General features: G+C 41.4%; 1 protein-coding gene and 1 long non-coding RNA gene across 4 annotated transcripts; one reads left to right on the top strand and one right to left on the bottom strand.

Annotated features, from left to right (window-relative positions):
- Positions 1-7,059, bottom strand: LOC108493239. 2 transcript variants are annotated; one of them, XR_001873416.1, is made up of 6 exons: positions 6,676-7,059; positions 4,535-5,803; positions 3,791-3,871; positions 3,053-3,146; positions 2,757-2,972; positions 1-247 (listed from the first exon to the last, which is right to left on the bottom strand). It is a non-coding gene; the product is annotated as an uncharacterized LOC108493239 (long non-coding RNA). The 2 variants fall into 2 exon arrangements; XR_001873415.1 differs by lacking the exon at positions 6,676-7,059 and having other exon boundaries at positions 4,535-6,665.
- Positions 7,060-8,775: 1,716 nt separating this feature from the next.
- Positions 8,776-24,765, top strand: PABPC1 (poly(A) binding protein cytoplasmic 1). Of its 2 annotated transcripts, none has more exons than XM_017806422.1 (15): positions 8,776-9,426; positions 13,951-14,144; positions 14,237-14,352; positions 16,190-16,329; positions 17,593-17,687; positions 19,055-19,192; positions 19,289-19,384; positions 19,798-20,070; positions 20,253-20,346; positions 20,503-20,613; positions 21,619-21,773; positions 22,196-22,280; positions 22,459-22,589; positions 22,875-22,970; positions 24,325-24,765. In XM_017806422.1, the coding sequence occupies exons 1-14, from the start codon at positions 9,234-9,236 to the stop codon at positions 22,965-22,967; spliced, it is 1,914 nt and encodes a 637-aa protein (XP_017661911.1). In that variant the 5' UTR covers positions 8,776-9,233; the 3' UTR covers positions 22,968-22,970; positions 24,325-24,765. The 2 variants fall into 2 exon arrangements, with proteins under 2 accessions (XP_017661911.1, XP_017661912.1); XM_017806423.1 differs by lacking the exon at positions 24,325-24,765 and adding an exon at positions 23,866-23,884 and having other exon boundaries at positions 9,234-9,426.
- The last annotated feature ends 1,871 nt before the right edge of the window (positions 24,766-26,636 follow it).

Genomic DNA, 26,636 nt, shown 5'->3' with positions numbered 1-26,636 from the left:
TTTTACCTGTCCCTTGGGGCTGCAGGTGACTGGACAGGTTTGACTCCCTTGCCAGGGGGAGCAGAGTCGCTCTCAGCTGGGAGAAGAACAGCCCCAGCCAAGGACCACCTCCAGATGAGCACTTTGGCTTTGTGGTTATCTTAGTTGGTAGGAGAGCTCTTGCTCCACCTCCAGCCCAGAGCTCTTCTTCCTCTGCTCACTTTCTTTCTTGCAGATTCATATGAAGCGCAAGGGGAAAGATGCAAACCTGGAAAGAGAGATGGAGATAGCCCTAGGGGTCTAAACTGATGACCTTACAGAACAAAAAAAACTAAGAATGTTTTATCTAACACTGATAACTTGGCAGCAGTGGGATGGGAATTTGGGTCTTCAGAGAGACCACGGTGCTTAGCCAGAGACCCACCACCTGTTTGCCACACCAGTTGGGCCCTGCCCTTCTGTGAGGCGAAAGAGGACACACACCAAACATGTTAGACATTTATTCCTGCCCCAGGCACCTCTTATAGCTCTTGGTGAAATACTCCTTGCTCTGGAGGGTCTGCTCCCCCTCCTCTGGGCAGTCATTGAAATCCGCTTCCCAGCCCCAGGACCTCAAGTCCCTCTTGACACATCATCTCTCCAGTCCTTTCACCAACACTCAGCCCTTTAATCTTTCTCCTTTGCTTCTACTCTCCCCATTTTTGGGGGCAAAACAGAGTGACCAAAAGATTAATGTTAATTATTCCTCCAGAACTGTGCTGCAAACGACATAGTTCCACAGGAGTCCATAAGGCCAGTTAGCATTTTATCAGCACAGGGACAGACTCCCTTTGTCCCAGGGCCACACACCCTGCTGCTATCTTGTATCAGCTCTGACTCTGGGAATAGATCTAAGTCACTAAAACATCCCAAACTAACTCACTGCAAAAAACAAAATCCAACCACACAACCAACTGGCCCTTAAGAGGGAAGTGGTCAGGATTTCATGGGCTGGAGAACAGGAGAGAGCCCTGAGGACAAGGGAAGAAGGGAGCAAGAACAGGGAATGGTCCTTCTCTTCTCAGTGCCAACCAGTCCCTGGGTATGTTCAGCCAACAGTGGAACCACAAAATGTCAGTCAGTGCCCTCTAAAGGATGGCTGGGGAGGGCCACACTCCCAAGTCTGCAAAAACACCAGTTGGGGCCATAATGGGTCCCAACTGTAACCCAAAATGCTTTGGAAGCCAGAGACACCACAAAATTCACCTCAACAGAACAGTTATTATGATATGTAACAATGGCAGCACCCTACTTTCCACCTCGTACAGGTAAGAGCAGCCTGATAAGGCAGATATTGATGGCCAGTACAATCCCTTTGAACCAAGAGGAAAACTGCTGTGGTGTCAGTAATGGAGAGGGGAACAGGGTCAGCTTTGGCCAGAAAGTCCATGTCATGCTATGGGCAAGCAATCTGGCTCCTTTCACAAGTGAGGGCCACAGTTTGACTATACAGTACATTGGGCTGCAATGTCCTAAAACTGCGTTAAAGTGCGTGACATGAAGTATTTACTGAAATAAACTCCTCATGGTGGAACACTTTGCCCAAACAATTGTCAGTTTTACTCATACAGGCAGAAGCTTTATGCAGGTTCTGTCATCTGTGCCTGGGTCAGGGTTTCATGGCAACTCATATACAGAACCTTAGAACACTCTGAGTTGGAAGGGGACCCACAAAGATCAAGTACAACTCCTGGCCCTGCACAAGATCTTGGATGTTTTGTCATCTGTTCCTTTTTGTTCTCCAATTGCCCCTTTATTCTCCATGTCACCAGCTTCCTTCAAATACAGATCCTTTCAATCCTGTTCACATCTTCTCTCTGCTATGTGCAGGTCTCCTCCTGCCTCAGATCTCAGGTCTTGTGTCCAACTCCAGGAAATGCTTGCCCAGATCCTCCTGCCACTGATGCAAATTCACTCAGGAAATGTGAGCACAGCACAGATATTGTGCTGGCAGTGGGAGAAGGCAGCCTGGCAAGCAGATCCTTAGGTGGGCGCAGCATTGTGGAGCCAATAGGTATTGACCAAGGTGAGAAGTGAGAGTTCAATCAAGCCAGCACAGACTCAACGAAAGCTCATTCACGTATGACTCTCATTTTGAGGGTCCCATAAAGGTTTATTGTCACCAGCCAACTCCTCATGCTGTGCATGAGCTGTGTCTCCATGCTCTCCACACTCCTTCCTCAGCAGACATCCTTCCCATGCCACGCTGCCAACGTGGACCCAGCCCCAGTGCTCAGACCAGGCTGCAGGAGGCACTGTGTGGCCACACACAGCCCAGCCCTGCCATCCACCCTGCCTCTCTGTCCTCCCTCAGTTTCACTCAGGTCTGTGAATCCCATTCTACCTCAGTTTCGTTTTGACTTTTGCTTTTCCTCTCTGCAACTCGTTATCAGACAGTCCCTGCAGTTTTCTTTGGCTCACCATGTGAACAGAGATAATTAGTTACAGGCTGTCAGGGCCTGCAGGACTGCGCTACAGGAGGTACAGAGAATATTGGCAGGATCTGGGTTAGAAAATCACAGGCTACTAATTCAAAGGTGGCAGGATCACAATAAAATAGTTAAAGAACCTGGACTGAGACCTGTGAGAAAAATTTGGGGCAAAGCATCATCTGTAAGAAACACAGAAATTTGTCCTGCATAAGGAAAATCTCAAGTCATAGTGAGCAGATAAAGAAGTTTATAAACTAAAGGAGTAGATAAGTTTATAAGCTAAAGGAGTAAACTGACCAAACTGACCATATTTTGCTATTTGGTCCTTTCGGTTCTCATGGTAAGCAAATGAACTGCAGCTGGTCCAGTGAAGGTCCATGTTTTCTCTCAGGTAACACGCTCTTATGCTACCACCATCAGCCTTTTGTAAAGGGAATATACACACAAAATTCCCACAACACAAAAGGGCTGGCACTTCATCATGCACACAGTGCGCAAGTAGCACAGCAATAGCAGCTCCCTCTGAAATAGAGAATCACAGGTTGGCATATGCTGGCACAAAAATCACTATCCCATAGACGTGCTAATTCAGCAATGCCCACCTGAAACGGACTATCTGTTCATGCCAGAGTTCACTCCAGTCTGACCCGCTTCCTGAGCCAGCACCACAGACCAGAACACTTTCAAATGCATATACTGGAAGACAGACATGTCTCTGTTAGAATAAAGGTACTTCAAAAAGAAAAACAAACAAACAAATAAAAAAAAAAAAAACACCAAAAACAAAAACAAAAAACCCAAACAAACAAAAAAAAAAACCAAAAAAAACCAACCAAAAAAACCCACAAAATAAACAAAAAACCAACCAAACAACCCCATAAACAAACAAACAATCCCCCAAAGACAACAAAAAACAAACAAACCAACCCCAAAACAAAAAACAAACAAGCAAACAAAACCCAAAAAAAAAAGGGAAAAAATGTCCTGCACTTTTACTGGGGATAGAATTAGAAGGAACTGCAAAAATGGGAACTTGGGTCAGAGATTAAGAAAATAATTTCCAAGTTAAGGAGAGTAAAGCCCTGGAATAGACTGCCTTTGAGATTACTGAATTACTATCCTTGGAGAATTTCTACGAAAAAGCTTGAAAAATCTCAGTCAGGAGGATACAGTGTTCTCATTTGGGGAGGGAATGGAGTTAGAACACCTACCACGCTTCTTTCTTGTCTCTTCCTTGCACTCCCTACCATCTCCCCCCTCAAATTCTCTATCTTTAACAGTCTGCAGTCTAGGTGCTTAGAAATATGGCAATAACTGTTTCCCAAGTACACAACACTTACCAGTCACTATGTGCAACTTTGAGGACAATCAGGAACAGCAGCATGATACTCATATTTTTTTTTATTGGACTACTCTGGCTCCTAAGGAAGAAATAATGTAGCTACTGATGAAGGGAGCAAGCCTCAGAGCTAACCAATTCTGATTCTAGCTAGTAAAGGGCAGAGGGAAACACAAACCTGTTTTTCACAAAACCTTGATTTGGTGGTTTTCTAAGTGAGGGGGGTGGGCTGTGTCTGGCAGAGGATGTGGCTGAGCAGAGGTGGCCGTATTAGGGACACGGATGGAGCAGCACAAAGCTCACTCTTGGGAAAGAAGAAGGGGTGAGAGAGGACAACCATCAGGAGGCCCAGAGCAGCTGAGCCTGTCATCAGAGCAGTCTGTGACAGCTGGGCATGGACTTGCCCTGCTCTGGCTCTCCACTGTCTCTCTCCTTCAGTCAGTCTTCCCAGAGCACCTCCTTGCCCAGCCTTGGCTCTGGTACCTCTTCCTCGGCACATCCATCTTTCCAATCCTGACAGTATCTCCCAAGGCTTAATAATTAGCCAGTTCTTAGAGAGAGGAGAGGGAAACAGAGTATACTCTTCAAGTGTTATGAGGGGGAAAATGCTGCAACAGTCCTGACCAAACTTAGCTCAGTACCTTCCTATTTCCTCAACTGCACTTGGCATTGGAAAAAACAATTCCACTGCACAAACCTGTTGCTTTGTTTGCCTCAGGCACATTATAAAGTAATTAACTGTTACCTTTCCCGTGTCATGACTGCCTGAGAATGACACTTCTTTCCCTGTTCGTTGCCAAAGTAATTTCTCCTTCACAAGTTCAGTAAAGGAAACAGACATACAGTTCTTTGTATGAATGAAGAATAGTCCCAAAAATAAGAAAGCAAAATTGCTTTTGCCCACATTCAAGAAAACTCAAATTACCAAGCTCTAAGGTCTTGATGTGGGGTTTTTCCTTTTTTTTTTCATTTTTTTAATTAAACAAATTACTCAGAATTTGAGTTTGGCTGGGCTGAAAAGATTATCTAGCACTGAAAAGACTATCTGGACTAAGTAGGCTACCAAAAGCAAACAGTGTTATCAGCCCGGCACTCAGTTTAAAGAAACTGGCACTCCCCTTCAAAAGGTACATGTTCTTCCTTATCTCTTTAACACACACCATCAAGGTTTTAGCTTTCACAATGTCATTTTAGCACATGGCATTGCTCTGTGGCTGAACAGAAAAGGAAAACGCTGAGATGTGAAAATGATCAAGCAGTTCCTGAAGTCAGAAACAGTTTGTGTATTCTGAATAATAAACCCTTGTTTTTAACATTAACTATCAGCCGTGTTAAATAATAAAAAATTGATCTTCAATATTGGCACTTGACAGATACAATTTAAAAATGTTTCCTGTGGCTAACTATAAAGCTGGTTTTGTATAATTTTCAACAGTTTAGTTCAATCTATCATGTATCAAAAAGTCATAATTCCTAGGCAACAGAGAGAAAATTTACTGAAGTCTGAACAAATTTCAATAACTCCCCTACTTCCACGATAGCCTAGAATAAAAAAAATAATTGCATTCACAAATCATAATACCACTGGCACTAAAGAAAAATCTTGTATCTGCCTAGAGCTTTAAGTTACAAAGGATCTTTATTTAACTTTAGTAGGGCTTATGTTTAGAAAACATGTACCTGTGTAGCCTGAAATATTAATCAATTGCTGTCAGTGAAAAATATTGTGCAAAAATTATTCTTTTCCCTATTTGTTAGTTCTATGAATATTGAGTTGAAAGGAGGCAACACATGCATCAGGTAACTACTTTTACCTTGATTGCAAAAACACTTTGAAGATTTACAATTAAACAGTTACTGCCCCTCATTCAATTCCTGTTTGACTTAGATTCCCTGAAGCTGCCAAAGGAAACACGGAGTTATATCTTCCAGCTAAACCTCAAACCTGGCATTTCAAAGAAGCAGTGTCTGCTAAGAAGGACAACTTCCAGGCCCAGCCACACACATGTAACACCTGCAACGACAGGACATGCACTGGGCTGATGAGACATGCTTGCTACAGCAACTTTTATCAGCCACCATATGGAATTTGAGAGCAGCAGAGCTACAGTGGATCTTGGAGGGACCCAGATGAAAATATCGGATAATATAAGGGCTCTCCTGCCAGGATCCCTCACAGACCCTAAATCTCATCGGGGCTCTGGACTGCAGGGTGGGCAACTGGCAGAACTGAGCACAAGCATCCAAGTCCTCTACGGGATTTAATCCTAAATTACTAGCAGAATTTTGCAGGACCAGAATCTAAAGTTTAATGAAGACCTTGTGCCTCGACCACAAAATCGTCCCTTCTTGTTGCCTTAAAACACTTAGGCCACATCTTGAAAACTAAGTTTGCTACAGGAGAAGGACAAGATAATTGTTTTGGGCACCACAGCTAACTATACCTATCTCCTACTTCAAAAGGGTTTTCTCTTATAAAGGATAAATAAAGCCCCATTTAATACTTTTGAGATTATAAGGGTGGTGGTGGGAGGGAGTGGATATCAAAACTAACAGTTACATCCTTGCTTCAGGTCAAAGCCAAAGCAGTGCAATCTATGAGGACAAGACCCAAGATGCACATGTACTATTTTGCCAAAAGAACAAATATTGGACATGATTAATTAGAAAGTTCCAGTGCTTCTGAACAATAACTTGAACTTTCCTGGATATCCATCTAAGGCTGAGGTTGCATTTTTACTGCCTTACTAGCATTCAGTGTTAGAGAACTCTGAAGTCATACGGTGTTAAGAGGCTAACTGCAAGATCACCAGAAAGGCCCTTTCTGCTGAACAGAACTTGCAAATTTAAAGAATTAAGTTGGGTAAGGAAGGAGATATGCCTTACCGTGCTCTGGGCTCTATCTTGCCATTGTCCAGGAGTGCCGAGGGCAGAAATGGAGCAACCTAACTCTCAAGAAAGATCAGGAACATGCCAACAGAAGAAGAAACATGTAAGAATATGCCCAAGTGCCAATGACAGAGAAAACAGCAGTATGAAAAAGGACAGTCTGGGGAAAGGAGACATGCTGAAGAGCAGAACCATGTAAGAAGGGAGAGAGCAGAAACAATGCACAACACATCCTAGGGAGGGCATTATAAACCAGTATTTAAACTAGAGAAGGTTTTTTTCCTATAAAAATCACAGTTTAAATTTTAACACATCAAACCTCACTATAAGAACTTGCTGACTCTGGCCATCTGCTTTACTCATCTGAGAGAAGCCACCACAGCTACAGCAGGACGTGTTCATTTGTCAGCTGCTCCAAGTGCAAGTCAGTACCTGTTTAAAGACAGCGTGGGGTGGGGGCTGAATGAGGATGTCACACTTTGCCAGGGGACACAGGGAGATGCCAACTCTGCCACGGGGTTGGTCACCACCAACAAGGGCAGTGAAACTGCAGCAGTTGCTGAGTGCAAGGGGAATCTTTCACATGTGACAGCAAAATTCCACAAGTACTCACTTCTCTAGCTCTATTTGAACCTGTAATGGCAAATGTTGATCAAAGATGAATAAAACAACATATGAAACATAAAACAAGACAATAAAATAAAGTGCAGAACTGCAGACCATTCTTGCTCTCTTGAAGCTGTGTAAAGAACAAACAAGAAAAAAAGACATACAGAAGAAAAACTACGTTAAACATAATAGAGCTGTTATCCCCAGACTTCTGCATATCCACAATCTGCCTTCCTGCCTTTACACTCATAGTAATGTTTAGCACAAGTGTAAGTACTTGCACATTTGTTTAGCAGGAAAGAAGCAAATTTTATTTGATTTGTTATTTTGTGAAAATCTGAAACATGCTTAATCAGCTGGTAATAAAAAAGTCCATAGAATTCTAAATGATAGGAAAATATTTTCACTTCTTGTGAAAGGCTTCAGGGTTTTTTTTAGGACTAGAGAAGCTCGCTAAAAATAAGAGTATGCCTGTCAGAGGTTTCCCAAAATCCGTAGGACTGCCTTGGTGGTTAAGGAAAGACTGGACGTGGCACTCAGTGTCATGGTCTTGTTGACAGGGTGGTGTTCGGTCACAGGTGGGACTCGATGATCTGAGGTCTTTCCAACCTAATTCATTCTGTGATTCTGTGCGTGATTCTCCCCGAAAAATACTGTATATGGCACAAGTCACGACACTGATTTGACAAGCTTCTATCGTTGCCTTACATCACCTCTGAAAACTGCTCGGGATGACGGCGGAGACGCCACACACACAAAGACGTGAAAAGATGCTCAGGAAACTCCCGGTACCACCCAGTCCACAGCCCGAATTCCAGCGTTTTGGCACAAAACACAGCGATAAAACACGTTTAACTCAAGGAACGGCCAGAGCAGAGCGCAGACACCACTATGAGCAGCTTATTGCTTGTTGACAACACCCACGCCGGAGTCACTCCAGCTCCGAACTTTACTCCGCTCCCCGTTCCCGTCCCGCGCACGCGCCGAGCGCACCCGCAAGCCCCGCCCCGCCCCGGCCTCGCGCGCGCGTCCTTCCCCGGGGGCGGGGCGGGGCGAGCGGCGCACGCGCAATGACCGCTAACCCTCCCCCCGCTCCCCCCGCACCCCCCGCCGTTGGTCCCACCCGGCCCGCACGCGCACTCGAGCCCACCCGCCTCCCCCCGCGCCGCGCACATGTGCGCGCTCCCCCGCGCACGCGCTGTGTCGCCGAGCCGCCCCCCCCGAGCGCGCTGCCCCTCGTGACGCCATCCGTGCGCAGGCGCGGCGCGCGCACCACCGCCCCTCCTCCCCGCCGCGCCCTTGCGCATGCGCTGGAGCCGCCTCCCGGTGCCGGCCGCGGCTCGTGTCCCCGCCCCTGCACGCGGTGCGCGTGCGCGGCGCCGTGCGTGGCGCGCGGCGCGGCGGGGGCGGGGGGCGGGGCGGGTATATATAGAGCGCGGCCGGGGCGGTGGCCGCCCCCTTGTCCCCCGGCCGCCGTCGGAGCTGTGTGCGCAGTGCGTGTGCTCCGGACCACCCGGACACGCCGGCCCGGCCCCGCAGCACCATTTATTACTAAAAAAAATATTTAAAAAAGCCAAAAAAAATCCAAAAATCTTAAAAAAGCCTTTTTAAAAAAAATAATAATCCTCTCTCCTCATCCAACCTCCCCGAACAACCTTTCTGCAAACGGCCGGTTTGATATAAAATAACCCGGTGAAGCGAAGCCCCCGGACCCGGCGCAGCCGAGAGGAGACACAAGAGCGAGCCCGACCCCGCCGAGCGCAGCACCCGCCGCCAGCTCCGCCCGGCCCGCACGGAGCGCCCCGACCCCCGCCCGCCCATCCGCCGCACCCGCCGCAGCCGTTGAGTCCGAGCGGCCCCGCGCCGCCTCCGCCGGCCCCGCTCGCACCGACCGCCGCGGCCTCCGCCTCGTCAGCGCCCCCCCCGCGCCGGGAGACGGCGGCAGGATGAACCCCAGCGCCCCCAGCTACCCCATGGCCTCGCTCTACGTGGGGGACCTGCACCCCGACGTGACCGAGGCCATGCTCTACGAGAAGTTCAGCCCCGCCGGGCCCATCCTATCCATCCGCGTCTGCAGGGATATGATCACCCGCCGCTCGCTCGGCTACGCCTATGTCAACTTCCAGCAGCCCGCCGACGGTGAGTGCCGGGCCGCGGGCGGCGGCGGAGCCATGTTTGTCCCCTGCCCGCCGCCCAGGCCGCCGCCCCGCATCCATTTTACCACCCGGGACGGGGCGGCCCCGGTGGGTTGCGGGGGGAAGTTCGCGGCAGGGCCGGCGCTCACACGCGGCCCGGGCCGCCCGCCCCTCGTGGCGGCCGCAGGAGCCGGGGGGGGAGGCGCTTCGGCGCACCGGGAGCGGCCGCGGGGCCCCGGCGATGGGCGGGGGAGTGCCCGGGGCCCGGCGGGTCTGCCCCCGCTCCCGGGGAGGGGGCTGTGGGTGAATGTGCAGGCGGCTCTCCACGTACGTCCGAGGTGAAGGGTGGCTGGGGGAGAACATCGCGGTCCTTAGCGCCTTTTAATGACCGCGCAGGGGCTGGGCGTGTGCGAGTACGTGGTTCGGAGGCCGGCAGGAGGAAGTAGGACGCACCGGCGTGGCCGGGCAGTTTCACAGGCGGCCAGGCCGGAGCGTTTGTTGGAGCACCATGGCAGGTCTGTCACGTGCGGGAAGGGCATGAAGCTGCTCGGGCCTCCTTGTGCTCGCTCCTCGTGTGGCTGTGGCCCAAGCTGTCCTCTGATTCATTTCTCAGTAAACTCTGACGTGTTTCCCGAATTGTGTTTTTTATGAAACTTACTTTTTCACGAAGTGTTGCTGCTTCTTTAAAGTTATATCGATAACGAAACTTTCCATGTAGTTCTGGCCATGTTGGCAATACATCTTGTTCACTTGGAGGATGTTTCCGTAAAAGAACCAAATGTGACTGGTTTTAAGTTTTATGGAGTCCAATTTACAGAAAAATACTAATTTGGTCATTAGAATATAAGTGATTTCAAGTACAGTTAAGTAAGCAGCTTTCTATTGTAATGGTTTTATTTTCAAGCACATAAAAGTGAGAGACTTAAATTACAAACTTTTTAAGCAATTAGATTAGCTGGCTCTCAAAATTGGCTTTAGCATACAGCCATTATCAGATCAGACTTTGGTGTACCGATGATATCTGTATGTAAGTAGTAAAAGTTAGTGCCTCATCTTAATAGGCAGATATTCCACTTGTTATCAGCTCTTTCCGTTCAGAGAGCTTTTGATTTATTCAGCCATTGTTTAGGGTGAGACAATTTGAGTGCTTATTTTGACATACTTGCTTTCATTCAATAAAAGCATATGGTACAGTTTCTCAAAAAGAAAGGTCAGCACATTGATGTGATAATGTCAGGGCAGAGACTGAAGGTAATTCAAATGCTTCTCCTCCTTAGTACTGACAGAATCCTGTAAGGACCAACTTTATCATTGTCATTAGTTGAGCAACCAGTACATTTTGTGACTTAGTTTGTAATTTGACAGAGGTGGGAACAAATACAGCTTTTTCACCTGAGCAGAACTTAATTCAGAGAGAACTTGCCTCTTAGAAAGGTGCTGTTACTCCAGATGTTATAGCTATTTTTCTGACTTTGGGAAACACATGTATTTTTTTTTTAACTAGTCCAGTTCAGCTAAAAGTATTTCTGATCTGTATGAAACCTGCATCTGGCATGTATCTGGAAGCACTTGTTTACAATATGCTTCAATGACACTGTGTGATTATACTTTTTTCAACATTTTTAGAATTGGATGTTTTTGGCAAATACCTGAAAAGTATTTACTAGTCTTGCAGATCATTCTATCTCTTTACTGAAACCTTGAAATAGGAGCTCTGAGGGTGAGTGGCTATTCTTACAGTGATGTGGGTTTCATTTTGATTCCAAACTACCTTTTCTTGGTTTAGCCAAATTTTTAGCTACATCTCAGGCTATGCCTATTAAACAGCCAGTAACAACTAGCTTGGGTTTTGAAAAATATTTTTGAAGGTGTGCTTGGCATTACCAGCTGTCTGTAAACTAGGGATCTCAAAGCTCTTCCAAAAACTAATTAGACCTGATGACACATTTGTGAGGTATGCACATGTTTCATAGTTGTGACTTTTCTGAATTTGAGTCAGAGTCTGGAGTAAAACTCAGGCAATCTTGTTTAATCACTAAACTAGAAATATTCTTGAGTAGTCTGAAACTGCACTACTTCGAATTTTTAGAAAGGTTATGTTTCCAGAGGTTAATTATTTAGCAAATACCTATTGCTATTTGCGTTTAGCGTGGGTTAGCATTAGGGATATATTCTATGTGATTTTGAAATTGTTAAAGTGGACTGTCCAGTTGCTCACGACTAAAATGGGAGCTGGTGAGTCATTCAGAGCTCCAGCAGAATCAGCAGAAGTACAGCCCGGGTAGGTGTGTCCGTTGGTAACAAGTTCGCTGCTGAATGGAGCTGTCTCCTGCAGCCAGCACAGCCTTTTATGGCTGAAATGTGATGAAAGTGAGCCAGTTTCACTAGTTGTGAATTTTAATGAGTTATTTGTACCTAGTTGCAGATGGGTTCTAGTAATGTTTTAAAAATCTGCTGTGGAATGACAATGTGGTATTGGTTAAGCAGAAATATTTAAATCTCTTGTAATTTTATTCCATAGGAGAGATGAGGAGAGCTGTTGAGAGTTTCCAGGCTGTCCTTGTGGAGAAATTCACTGTTCTAAGACACAGGCTCACTATTAGTCAAGAGTGGTAATGTTTGGAAAGGCTAATATGGACCCACTTTGAGTCAGATGATTGGGAAATGTGTCTAGGAACACACATTTTTCAGGACAGTCAGGATTGTTCTAGAAGCAATTAGCATGAATTAGAAAAGCCCGTTTTCTAGTAAAGGAAGCCCAGTTACTACTTCTGGAAATAATGAACTGTTTGTTGCTGGCACTTTTGTTAGTACTGTCAGTAATAATTCTAATGACTTCTAGGGCAATAGTGAAGTCTTATATGTTTCTACTATGGCCAGTCTGATATCCACAGTTCTTTTTTTCCTTTTTTTTTCATCTCCTCCCACCTCCCCTGCCTAAGTTTAAAGCTTTCCGGAGATTTTTGTTTCTTATTATCAGTATCTAGGTTGTCTTTTCTGCTTAATTTATATTAATGTTTTTGAAAAGTTTATTAACTTGTTTAGAAAACTGACAATGCATGTAATTTTTGTGGCTATTGTCATGTGAATGTGGTAATAGTACCAGTAATTTTTTTCCCCATGAAAATGTTAGATGTCTGTCTCTTTAACATCTACAGACGTCCTTCAGAGAGTATAATCTCCAAATTCACTGTAATCTGAAAACGTGATGAGAAAGGGTGTAAAACCTGGTGTATCAGCTGAACCAGTAGTTCATTGCAAATTTTCTTTGGCCATGATATGCAACAACATGGCTAAAGATAAAAGCAGCACTTAAAGAACAAAAACATTAAACAAGGATTTGTACAATGTGATTGGCCCTTGGTCCTCTCAAGTAAAGTAATGCTAACTACAGCATGTAGTTAGCTGCCATGGGTGCTGTTTTTAAACTAACATGAAGCTGATTTCAGTCTTGCTAACATCATATTGTTCTGCTATATGCAAATTACAATGAAGTGAGTTAGTACCAATGGGTGTGAATTCAGGTATTGCCTGGGACTTTTTTCAGTGTTCTTCCAGACATACAGGAATAATGATGAAAAGAAGCTGCCCTACTTGAGAACTGTTGCTCTTTCTTGTTTAAATACATTGTTAACTCAAAGCATGACAGACGTATCTTGTTGCTTTGAAGGGAACTGTGAAAACTGAACTAGTCTCAATACTTCCCCATCTAAATATAGTGAGATTTTAAATGAAGGATTTGGAAAGTTAGTGACAGAGTTCTGCTGGAAAAACGACTCTATTGGAGTAACAAAACCTGGTTTATGTTACTTTGTTTTGCTATTTTAATGCTTGCTACTTAACTGAGTTCATAAGTATTTCATCGTGAGCTTTTAATTAATATTTACATAATTTCAGATTTTCAAAATTAAGTGCTAGTTTTGAATCTCTTTGATCTGTCTCTTACCTGGAATTCCATCACAGATTTTTGGTCACTAGGGAAAGAGTTGTGTGGAACAGCTGCCTGAACCAGGCTTCAACATCCACCTAGCACAAAGAAATTTCGTCAATTTAGAAGTATTGGTGATGTAGGAGTTCTTATGTTATTGTTTGCAAAAGGCCTCATATAGGCACAAGTTGTACCTCTAAAAGCGTTTTTGTTGGCACAATATACATCTACATGATATGGGCTAGGTGAGATGATTTTCACAAATGTTTAAACTTTTGTAATTACCACCACTCCATGCGTTTTCACTGTACCATCTTTTCATAGTGGGCTCTAGTCCTGTAGGCTACTGAGGTTTCTACATCTTGCTCAACTGACTTGTGCTCCTTCCTAAGTGCAGCCTTTAGTGAGGAGTTTTTGCCAGTTTTTACTGGCATACAACAGAGAGGGGTCTATTTACATGGGAGGTTTGGGTTTGCATCTTGGTGGTGGTTCTGAACTTGAAATAGTAAAAATATTATTAAGAATTGTACTCCCAATGGTATTTGTGTGCTTATTAAGGTAACTTTAGTGTTTTCTACTAATTCCATAATGTTTTTCCAGCTGAACGAGCTTTGGATACCATGAACTTTGATGTCATAAAAGGCAAACCAGTGCGCATCATGTGGTCTCAGCGCGACCCGTCTCTACGCAAAAGCGGTGTAGGAAACATCTTCATCAAAAACTTGGACAAATCAATTGATAACAAAGCTTTGTATGACACATTTTCTGCTTTTGGGAACATCCTATCTTGTAAGGTTAGTGGAAAATAAATTGGTTTGACACACAAACTCCTTGATTTACGCTGGAAACGTTGCATGGGTATTACAACAAGGTTTTTCATTAATAGGTGGTATGTGATGAAAATGGATCCAAGGGTTATGGATTTGTACATTTTGAGACACAAGAAGCTGCAGAAAGAGCTATTGAAAAAATGAATGGTATGCTGCTTAATGACCGCAAAGTGTAAGTACATAAATACATAGCTGGGGATCAACAAACTGAAATTCATTTTACAGGAGGCAGAGATTTAAAAGCTTACCTAAGAAAGGCAGGTTGTTTAAAAGTTTCTAATTTTAAGAAGATTTAGAGTTTTAGTGCTAGGGATACTATGAATTGGATCACCTACATATTGTAAGTGCAGACTTAAGTTGAAAAAAGCAAATAATGGACCCTAGGGAAAGAAACCTTTGTCTTAATTGTCTTACAGGCCGGTATTGTAAGGAGAGGATTCGGGAAATTCTGTGGTTTTTTGATATTACTGGTCTGAGATAAAATACAATCCATTGGGTATCCTGAATAATACTTCCTTTATAAGAGTTGTGAGATAGGTGTGTTATCCATTTTTTGGATGAAACTTAAACTTAGAGTTACAGTTACTTAGCACTGAAGAGTGGTCAGTTGACATTAATGTTTTTATATTAATGTCTGTTAATAGGCATATCTAGGGTGCAGAAAATAAAGCTGAGAGAAGTATAATGTTTTAAACATCATCACTGTTATACACTGTAGGAAAAGAGTTATTTGGCTACTTGGTTAGTGATATTTAACTTGGGGGGAATGAGGGGGGAATGTGGGAATACCTCACAGCTATTCCTAAGCAATCATTATGGTATTTGGTAGAGTTGCAAAAGAATAGCTCTCTAAATATGTGAGAGTGTTTGGAAAAAAGATAACAGAAATTGGTATCAGTTACCATCATGGATTATTTTTACACACAGAGGTGGATGGATCAAGCCAGATATAGGGAGAACACATATTTTGAAACTAGTTTTCGTGCTTGTTCTGGTCTCGACTGACTTACTCTGGAGTTTTTCTTTTCTGTTCAATGTCCATCTTTATACAACTTTAAATTAGTAAAAAAAGGTCAGCATGTAGTTATAAAAGCATATGGGTAAAATACATAATGAGAGTTAATTTTGCTTTGAATTTCTATTCAGGTTAGGCTTTTAGAAGTCAAAACACTTCACTCACTATCAAAATCTGCTGAAAATACTATTGTTCTTACTCTTCTTGATTGAGATAAATTGGGTGAAGTTGTCAAAGTTTAAAATCTTTGAGTTACTGTTTGCTTCTTGAATGCATTTGCCAAATTTGAAACTATAAAGTTAGACAATACAATAGAATTTGAAAGCAAAAGTCTGCTACAGTTGGAAATCAGTGTCAGCCATGTACAGTCTGTGCCAGAGCGGGTCCTTGGGCAGCAGAATGTTGTGTTCAGGTTCTGTTCTTTCTCTGATAGTATGAACTGACCTTTGTTGTTCCCAGCCAATTTGCAATGGAATGTGACTAAAGAGCAAGTTGAACTATTTTATTTCACTATGCCTATTAAAAAGTCTTTGATATAGGCTGGAAAGGTGTGTAAGGGAGTGCGGGAGGTTAGTTAAATATCCCCTGCCTAATAACTGGATCAGAGAGCAGTAACTGCTTTAAGGCTGCCAAGTTTTTAGTATGGCAGAGGGATTATGCTGATATCTAGAATTTCTGTTTAGCCTCTTTACTTAGTACTCTTTCCATTGTCCAGCTCCTGTTGTCAAAGGCTGTTATTGTAAGAGTGAACAATCTCGCCAATGGCTTGAAAGCATTTTCTTGCATAGTAACTGTGATAAACATGCTGATGTAGCAAAGGATAGTGCAGTTGTTTTTCTGATAGAGTTTTATTGTCAATGTTTTATCTAAAGAATTTCATACCTGTAGCGAACAAGACTGATTATGAAAAATATTATGCCAAAGGATTAAAGTAAATTTTTAAACCTTGACGGACTTGCTTGAATCTATATTATTCTGTTCTTTCTGCAACTAGATTTGTTGGAAGGTTTAAATCACGCAAGGAACGTGAGGCAGAGCTTGGAGCTAGAGCAAAAGAATTCACCAATGTTTACATCAAAAATTTTGGAGAAGACATGGATGATGAGAGACTTAAGGAACTCTTTGGCAAGTTTGGTAATGTCTTAAAGTTTTTATAAACACAAGTGAACTTCAGCTTACTTCTTGTATCTTATCTGTACAGTGCCTTGCAATACAAGGAATCAGCTGGCTGTCTGTTTATTTAAAATAGTAATAAAGAGTACTTAATTCCATTTCGGATTCAAAGGTGCAGTAATATCTGAATTTTAAATAGGCAGAATAGTGTATATAATCCTGCTGTTGGAATTGCTTGAAATAATCTGAAAATAGTGTGTCTGTAAACAGTCTTGAATCAGTCTTGTGCAATTTTTTGGAAGTTGCAAATGGGAGTACTTTCTGGTTTAATACAGGTTGATGTTATGAATGCACAAGAAGAGTTACAAATGAGTTTACTATTACTTTCGTTGACCTGCAGACTTACCTCTGTTATTCAGTCACATTGTGATGGTTAACCTAATACAAAATTATAAGGAGCTATTCCAGTGCCAGGCTATATGATTCAACCTTGACCCTTGGTTATGCACAGGACAAAGTTATGGCAGACCATGATCTAGTAATGTATATGATGTGTCACTACTGAAGCAGGAAATGGCAAACCCCTTAATGCAGTTACAGATTTTTCACATATTGTTTTCAATCTCAGCTTTATTTTGGGTTTTTTTTCCTCCATGCTTTTGCTCTTCTCCAATGGATATGATGTAAAGCAAAGGAAGCCTTGTACAAGAGATATCGTGTAGCAGCCCTAAGCAACATTTAGAGGAAATTCCTTTCTGCTACTGAAGTATCTGTGGTTGAAACAGTAGTGAGTTTAGCTGATACCAGTTAAATTGGCAACTCCCAATTGGGGCTGTGAACTGCAGGTTTTCAAAGGTTTGGAAATGCTGGACTGGGATGGCCTTAAACCAGGATAAATGGTGAAGCACATGCCCAATTGCAAGGCCTCCTCTCTGGCTTTCAGTACCTGTTTCAAAGGATGAAAGCACTAACGCTTTTTAAATGTTGTCATTTTTAATGATTAAAAAAAAATTTCATTCACTTTGAGGTGAAATTCTTATCCCATTTTGGTTGAAAGTACAGTAGGAAAGAAATTCAGCAGGGCAGACTTCAGCTATAATGGCTGAAGTTCATTATCAGGGCAAATTAGTAATTTCATATTAATGGATGACATTTAGTAGATGCTATTATTAGTTTGTAACACAAGTGAAATAAACTAGATATTAAGACTTCTAAAAAAGATGCTTAAAAGGTGAAGAGAGTACACTCTGCATACGAAGCATAAGTATTTCATTCTCTTTTTAGGTCCTGCCCTAAGTGTGAAAGTTATGACTGATGAGAGTGGAAAATCCAAAGGCTTTGGCTTCGTTAGTTTTGAAAGACATGAAGATGCCCAAAAAGTAAGCTTATGGAGACCCAAATAATGTTTCATTGAGTGATTTGAAAACTTGCAAATTCGTTAAGGTTTTTTAATTGGTCAAGGACACTGCAAAAGTGGGTGTTCACTTCCTAAATGACTTAGCACAGTTTCTGTCATTTAGAGTGATTTCCTATGAGCAAATGTTCGTTGATCTGGGGAGCCTATTAAGTCAAGATACCCTGAGACAGCTGGAACTAGTGCAGAAATGGGGAATCTTGATTAGTTTAATAGCCAGGTTTACTTGGGCTTAAAGGTCTCAATGATATTTGGACTCACTCATGCTGGGCAGCATACAAGCACAGTAAATTACTACATCTCTGTAAAATTGAGATGAATCATTGGATCTAATTTGGTTGCACAAAATGTTTGTGCAAGGCAGAAAGGATTGTGTTTTCAAACTTCAGCTCTGCAAAGTCAGCAGGAAAGCCATTAATTTTATAGGGCATGTTTGGCACAGCTGTAAGAAAATAGTTATACAGCCCTGTGATGTTGCTTTTACTCTGAAGGATAACTTTGGAAGAAGGGTCCTTTTTATTCATGTATTTGCCTATAACATGCCAGTATACTGTATAACTTTGTCAGCTGGTTGCTTTGATATGTCAGTTGACTGTGGCAGTAAGGACATAGCATCAGGAGAGAAACTCAGCACAGAGCAAATGGCGACAGAGTTTGCTTTTCAAAAGGCATTTTGGTGATTTGTCAGTACTGCATGTGTACAAGTGAGAGATTAGAATAAATCCTGTCTTATATATACACATTTCAGTCTTACATTGATTGATGAATTGTTTCTCTTACAGTACTTAAAATCACATGTTGGGGGTTTTACATAACAAAATTCTAATATCTCTGTAAAAATATTTCCTTAATGAAAGACTAAAAATTTTAAGAAAAAGCCATATATACCGTCTGTAGCTTAACATATAGCATAGACAATCTGATTGATATTACAGTTTCAGATGTATTTAAAAGTATTTAAAAACAGAACTAAGTGAATTAGAGATTTTCAGTTTAATTTGCCTACTTTTCTCTGCCTTTAGCAAGATAAGGTTGGAGAAGTAGTTTTTCTTGTGTGACTTGGGTGTTTTTTCTTCCAACTTCATATAAAAAAGTGTTTTGCATCCTTGTGACTTGTCTTTAACAGGACAGAAGTATACTCAGAAAGCAATTTCCATGTTACCTTAAGCAGGGAAATCTTAGGGTATTTTGTTCCAGTTCGGGATATTTCAAGATAGATTGGCTCTTTTTCTGGAATCTGTATTTAACTTTTTATATTTGAATTGCATTTTTTTGTATTTCTGAAAAACACTGGAGTACAAAGCATTGCTAATGTGTTGTTTTTTAATGAAGGCTGTAGATGAGATGAATGGGAAAGAGCTCAATGGGAAACAAATTTATGTTGGCCGGGCTCAGAAAAAGGTGGAAAGACAGACGGAGCTGAAGCGCAAGTTTGAACAAATGAAGCAGGACAGGATCACCAGATACCAGGTTCAGTTTTAATTCAAGAGAACTAACTTTATTGTGTGGTATTTTGAGACTTACACAGAACACTTGCTTTCAAAAATAACTTGCCTGTTTTCTCAGGGTGTAAACCTTTATGTGAAAAATCTTGATGATGGGATTGATGATGAGCGTCTCCGAAAAGAATTCTCCCCATTTGGTACAATTACTAGTGCAAAGGTAAAGTTCTTAGATTGTGCTCATCTGTTCTCTGAAAATGAACAATGATCCTTCACCAGAGAAAATTATTACATTGACTAACAGATGTGACCCGCTATGTATGTGGGCATCTGCTTTCTTGATTATTGTACATCTCAGATTAAAAACCATATGATCATCCTTTCTTGTACTGATATTAATGTAAGAAATTATCTTTTCAGTGCAATGATGTGCTCATTATTATTTCACTGAAATTTTCATTTATATTTAGTTAACAGCTACCTATTAATTAAGCGACAATACTCCTTTCTGTAAATAATTCAGTAAAACAAACCTGTGATCTCACTTCTAATAAGCTGAAATGAGAAACTCATACAAGTTGAGTAGGTATGCCACAGGATATTTAGTTTTAAAACTAAATTTTGTACTCACAGGTCATGATGGAAGGTGGCCGCAGCAAAGGATTTGGATTTGTATGCTTTTCGTCACCAGAGGAAGCCACCAAAGCAGTCACAGAAATGAATGGTAGAATTGTGGCTACTAAACCATTATATGTAGCTCTAGCCCAGCGTAAAGAGGAGCGCCAAGCTCATCTCACGAACCAGTACATGCAGAGAATGGCGAGTGTAAGAGCAGTACCTAATCCTGTAATCAATCCCTACCAGCCAGCACCTCCTTCAGGTTACTTCATGGCAGCTATCCCACAGGTACGTGTAGAGAAACTGAATTTTTTGTACTGTGTATAAAATCTGTTCAGATTTAACAGTAAATAAAACTAGTAGCGTGTGTCCATAATTTCAGCAGTCAAATCTCATAGCAGAAGGGTGACGACTGTTCAACGTGCCCTTCACAGACCACGGAGTTATGCAATGTTTTTTATATTTGGCAGACTCAGAACCGTGCTGCATACTATCCTACTAATCAGCTCGCTCAACTTGCTAGACCTAGTCCTCGCTGGACTGCTCAGGGTGCCAGACCTCATCGTAAGTCACTTCTTTACTTCTTTCTAGTGATTGCAGTAAGCTCCATAGGGTTTATCTTTGCACTTTTAAGTATATTTTCATGTATCAGTCTTTTCTTTGTCATACTGTCACCATTCAGTGTTTCAGCGTGTAACAAATATATTTTCTAAACTGTAGCATTCCAAAACATGCCTGGTGCTATCCGCCCAGCAGCACCCAGACCACCGTTCAGTACCATGAGACCAGCTTCTTCACAAGTTCCACGAGTCATGTCAACACAGCGTGTTGGTGAGTTTGATTTATGCAAACTTTAAGTATTAAACTTCTCTTTTAATTTTGCTGGATCAGGATGATCTCTCAAAAGCATTCTTAAGTTCAATATTACATGTGGTAACACTTCCCTCCTTTTCCAGCTCTTACTAAATGAAAAAGCTAGTATCACCTTCTAGTAGTTGCTCTTAAAAACTGTCCCAGCAAAGACTCTAGCTGTGATCCCACCTCTTTAGGATGAAGCATTTTTTTCTTATTATATGTGCTTTAGTAGTACTGTATGATGGCTTCTGTAATTTCTAAACATCACTGTGGCAATTTTAATAGGTCACATGTAGAATTAATGAGATGATAGAATTTTAGCTCTTATTATTTTGCCATAGAATACTGTGAGTCAGTATCATATATGCAAAATCCGGACATCAATGAATGAACCAGAATTGATTTTAATCATAGAGTGGTTTGGATTGGAAGGGACCTTAATCATCATCTAGTTCCAACCCCCCTACCATGGGCAGGGACACTTTCCACTAGACCAAGATAACCGAAGCCCCATGCAGCTTGGTCTTGAACACCTCCAGGGATGGGGAGTCTGCAACCTCTCTGGAGGCATAATTTTCTCAGAATGTATTAGACAGCTATTTGCTTCTTGAAAGGTTTTTTTTTTTTCTTTAGAATGACTGACATAATGTGCTCAGGAAATCAAGTATCCTTTAGGTTAGAATGAAATTAAATTAATACTCAACCAAAGTGGGTGTTTTCTTACAGATCTTTTTTCAATAGCATGTGTGAAAAGCAATTCATGACTGAAGTGAAAGTAGCATCCAGTAAATTTTGAGCTTTGAAGTTTCAGATATGACTGCTGGTACAACAGTTGACAATACCACTGAGATGAATCTATAATACAATACCTAAACTAGGTATTCAGTTCGAGTTGGCTTGTTATGCTTTTAACTTGTACAGTTTAGACTAAATTAAAATAATAATAATTATTTACATACAGAATTGTTACTCTTTTTTCAGCTAATACATCAACACAAACAATGGGTCCACGTCCTGCAGCAGCAGCTACTGCAGCTACTCCTGCTGTACGCACAGTACCACAGTACAAATATGCTGCAGGTGTCCGTAATCCTCAGCAGCATCTTAACACACAGCCACAGGTTGCTATGCAGCAGGTATGGAATTTTAGGAACTGCTCTGTGCTTTTACTGATGTTTTTTGCAGAGGAAGGTGGAGGGGAGGGAGGCACTTGTAATTAAGAGTTGTCATTCTAGAATTCAGGTTCTGCATTGTGGCAGCAGAGTAGAAGCGTTGGTGATTAAGTATATTTCAAGTTCACCTGGGAAAGGATGTGATCCTGTGTTACTTCATATTTTCTAGTTGCTTGATACCTTAGCCTAAATTCCTGTGTTTGCTCCTCAATGGAGTGATTGATAATAATCTTCAGCATCACTCAGCTCTAACCAGTACTATTTGATTAAATTGACTTAGTTGTATTTTCTTCCATGCTTTTTTATGCTGAGTTGTTGGATATTTGAAGCTGTACCTAACTATGAACTAGAATTTAATTTTCAAATGGTGTCAAATTAATTTGCAGCCTGCTGTCCATGTGCAAGGTCAGGAACCCTTGACTGCTTCCATGTTGGCTTCTGCCCCTCCACAAGAACAAAAGCAGATGTTAGGTATGTATACCATGCCTTTCTCTATGCAGAAGGACAGTCAAAGTACTCTTTTATCAGTCTTAAAATGCTGAGTAAATGCTTTTAGCAGTAGAACAAGGTATTTGTTTCCCTTTTCCCTTAAATCTAATCTGCGTTTGTCAGGTGAGATTTGTCCCTGATTAACTTTTTTTCTCTCTAGGTGAACGTCTATTCCCTCTCATTCAAAGCATGCACCCTACTCTGGCGGGTAAGATCACTGGGATGTTGTTGGAGATTGACAACTCTGAACTCCTCCACATGCTTGAGTCTCCTGAGTCTCTTCGTTCGAAGGTAGGTGGGCTTTTGCCTTCCACTAATTTGGTCAGTGGTTAAATCTACACGGATCTAACAAGTGTTTATGCTGGCACAGTGGAGCAGCAGTGCAATGCAACAGTGGCTCAGGGCAAGAGTATCCTCCTTCACAGGGTGGCAGTGACTGGAACTGTAATGTTATCCTTTTTTGTTTTTTTAACATTGCAAGCATTGTTGTGTGTAAAATTTACACTGCGTCATTAACTTAAATAGACAGAAATTGCTAAGCTTCCCTTTATTAATTTTTTTTTTTTTATTTAAAAGGTTGATGAAGCTGTAGCCGTACTACAAGCCCACCAAGCTAAAGAGGCTGCTCAAAAGGCAGTTAATAATCCCACTGGGGTTCCAAGTGTTTAATAGGTGAGTTTTCTGAGCGCTGTAGTTTCATAGGTTGACTGGGGCAATAGTCTGTGGTCTGTGGCCTTATAAGCAGCATGTGTCCAGGCCCTGTATCATTTGCAGCCACAGAAAGTAGCAGCTTTGGTAAACAAACTTCTGTGCTCACTCCGGTTGTCCAGTTCTGTAGCTCTCAGTTAGTAAAAGCTACTGACGTGTCTCGTGTATTTAGCTAGTACTAGAGCATTAGTTTTAACAGCATAATTAGCTGGAATTAGTTCTAGGCATGTGTGCAAAAATGGGCAGTTCTGTCAAATGTTACTATTCATACTGTTGTTTGAGAGGAACTTGTGGAATTGAAGTAAGCTTAAAGTGGTAGTCCAACCCCATTTGTTTCTTAAAAATAAAATAGCTTATTTACATTATAATTTGTATATACTTGCCAAAATCTAAAGTTATACATTAATTGAAAACTAAACTATAAAACTAAACTATATATTGTCTTGACCTCACAGTTGCATGAATTTAACTTTGATGTCAATTAAAATACTGATTTATCTTTATTGCCTTCTGTGGGGTTGATATCTTAGTTGTGCNACAACAGAAAGAGCCAAAAGGTGGTACCTTTACAATTTTGACAGGGGAAAATGTGAATAATAATAAATCAATATTTAAAATAATTTCTAATAATCGAGATCCTCAAATGTTGAGGATAAAAAAGAATCTATTATCTATTCAGTCTAGTTAGGTTTTGCCTGTCTGTGAACTTATTCACATTTGTAGCTATCATTTGAAGATGAATTTAACGTTTGATCATGTAGAATTTTCTTTTTTATTGATATTTCAATTTCTGCAATTTTTCTTTCGAAGGCAGAATTTGAGTCATGTTTTTTACATATTCTTTTTTTTTTTTTGCTAGTGACACTTTCACACTGGAGATACCAAATGCTGAATCAGTTGTTTCTCCTAAACTAAAGTGCCCAGACTTTGAGACCACTACTCCACCTGCTCCATTATGTTTTAGTAACTGGAAATTGAGAATACTACTAGGGGAGTTACCCAATGAGCCTCAGTCTGCTGGCCTTAAGAGTTGAGGTGACCTGCAGTCAAGTTAGTCACAGAAACAAACATTGTGCGTAGGCATTGTCTGAAGCTGTGACGTGTGAAGTACGATTCAGTTCTAGAGTCAGTTTTGTCTTACCAAGGATCACAGACTTTGCATACTTTACTTCCTGATACTCTGCTTGCAAAGACCTGTGGTATGATCGATTCCATGAAAGCCCAGGATGCTGCCTGGCACACAGCTGCAGAAAGCATATCTGGAAACATAAGATGCTGCTTTAATTTTAGAACCTAACAGCGTTGTTTTTGTTTGCAGAAAGATCCGGGACTACAATCTAGAACTTCGCTTCACCGAAGAAAAAAAAAATCTAAACATGGAAAAACTATTAAATATTGAGAAAAACATTGCAAAATATAAAAGAAATAAAAAAAGGAAAGGAAACTTTGAAGCTTACGTACAGAGCAACGCCGGGGCTAGCAAAACAAATGCTAGTCCTAGATTACTTATGGATTTAAAATTTTTAAAAAAATAGTAAAATAAAAAATACAAATTAATGTTTTATAAACCCGGGGAAAAGAATTTTCAGCACAGTACAAAAATTTAAAGCATTCCTTTCTTTAATTTTGTAATTCTTTACTGTGTAAAAGCTCAGAATATCACCACTGTTTTAGTTGACAGTGGGAATTGATAGCTGAGCAAAGAAACATAATTTGGATTATAAAATTCTTGGTTTAATAAAAATTCCTTAAACACTGACTTACTTGTGATGGTCTCTTTTGTACAGTGAACTTCTCATAATGTTATTCAGAATGCCAAGTTAAATCCCACTCTATGGTATGTTTTAGTGGTTTATAAAGAAGATTAGCCTCTATAGGCACCTGTTACTGATAATATAAACTTAGGCATTAAAACCAATTAAAAGAGCAGTGAGATCTGGCTTTTAGATCTGTAATAGGAACAGTGTCTGAGATTTTTTAATTATCTAATTAGAATTAGACCTTTAAAATACCCTACTTTGGGATGATCAGGGGGAAATGTACACACGGTGCTTGTTCTCACAGGTTTTGGTGGAAGGAAAGCTCTCCAGCTGTGTCTTTAGATGACCAACAAGCCCTGAGGTGGAGGCAGTCGGATGGACGTAGGTGAATGAGCAAGGATTTGCTGCAATACAAAGTGTTGCAAAATTCTATTACTGTGAACATATGAAGACAAGGCATTCCTAGAACAAAAAAAAAGTGAGGCTTCAGGTGATAATGCACTAAAACTAATGTACTTGGCACAGAAACCAAAAGATCATACTTTTTGCATAGTAAAAATCCTGTGAATAGGACTTCTTCATGTGTATTTCTAATCCCGAGTTCCCTAGCAAGCAAATGGCTTCTGTCTTTTTGCTCTGTTATTAAGAAACCAGTTGGTTTTAGTTTTTCTATATTTCAGGGTTTTTTAATGTGAAAAATCCTTCTTAACAGGCAACTTTGAAAATCTCAGCTACCTCTTTGGCAGCTAAATTATTGAATTATTACTGAGAAAGAATGCAGTTAGGGTATCAGCAGCTTTGAAAACGGATCTCAAATTCAGTGCTGTTCCTAATGTCTTAATACTCACTACAAATATCTTTTCATGAACTTGTGATGTGTCACAGAGCTCTGCATACAGTGAGCTTACACAAAACTGGGTGAAGCTTTTTATCAAATTTCGGAATGGTAAAATAATTCTAGCAGCTTTACTGGCTCCAGGAACCTGCTGCATCCTGCAAAAGGTGACCTTTCTTGTTCATTCTTACACATGACTGTCATAAAAAACAAGGTGGCAGGAGAGGGAAGCGTTTTTTTTTAAATAAATTGCTTTTGCACTAACTCTGATCTAGAGTACAATAGCACAGAAGTAATTTTGTCTCCACTTGGGGCTGATAGGATCTTCAGGGGTTTGTGTGTTAGTCACTGGAAACAGTGTCCAGACAAATGGCACATGGCAGCAAAGGCAAGAAAACCCACTCTAGCACATGAGCTGTTCATTTGTTACAGGACCTTACTGAGTTTGAAAGTTTTGCAGGATTAACACCTAAATGTGTAACTAAGCATGTGTTACATGCATAACTAAGACACAGTAGCAAGAACTTTTCTTGTAAAACAAACTTTCACTTAAGTTAGCAGATACAAAGAAGTTGCCCATCCACAGATAAGCTACCTGTTGTTGCTGCCTTGCCTCTTTTTTTTTCCCTTCAAGGAGGGACTACTTACTGTAGACTTGTGGAATAGAAGAGGCGTTTTCTGCCCAGTTTAGCCCATAATTTGCTCTATAAGCTGCTTATTCAAAATTAATAATGTAGAGGAAGAAAGGAGGTAGTGAAAATGAGATGTCCTCCTCTTACAGAGAAGAGATAAAAGCTTGGCAGGCTGGGCTGGGGAAAGGCACAAACATCTGTTAGTCATGGAGGAAGGCATGACCCTTAGCCACTGCAATCCAGTGGGGCTCCAGTTGCTGTACGTAAATAATACAGATTATATGGAATTCACAGGAAGGTGTTAGTTCATTCTGGAAGTCAAGTCTTTCTGAAGTCCCCCTAAAAGACAGCTCAAGAGGCCCCTAATTTTTCCCCTGTGATGACACCCCCTTGTGCAAAGGTT

The sequence above is a fragment of the Lepidothrix coronata genome, unplaced genomic scaffold (genome assembly GCF_001604755.1).
Source record: "Lepidothrix coronata isolate B3197 unplaced genomic scaffold, Lepidothrix_coronata-1.0 Scaffold15, whole genome shotgun sequence".
Taxonomy (NCBI): Eukaryota; Metazoa; Chordata; class Aves; order Passeriformes; family Pipridae; genus Lepidothrix; species Lepidothrix coronata.
Note: the sequence above shows the minus strand (reverse complement) of the source record. Positions and strands in the feature narration are given on the sequence as shown.

What these genes read in the sequence shown, in the direction of transcription:
- PABPC1 (XM_017806422.1), top strand. Translation starts at nt 9,234, where the DNA reads ATGAACCCCAGCGCCCCCAGCTACCCCATGGCCTCGCTCTACGTGGGG. An exon ending in GTACAATTACTAGTGCAAAG is followed by an intron (nt 19,385 to 19,797) that starts GTAAAGTTCTTA and finishes TTGTACTCACAG; the next exon opens with GTCATGATGGAAGGTGGCCG. An exon ending in CACAGGTTGCTATGCAGCAG is followed by an intron (nt 21,774 to 22,195) that starts GTATGGAATTTT and finishes ATTAATTTGCAG; the next exon opens with CCTGCTGTCCATGTGCAAGG.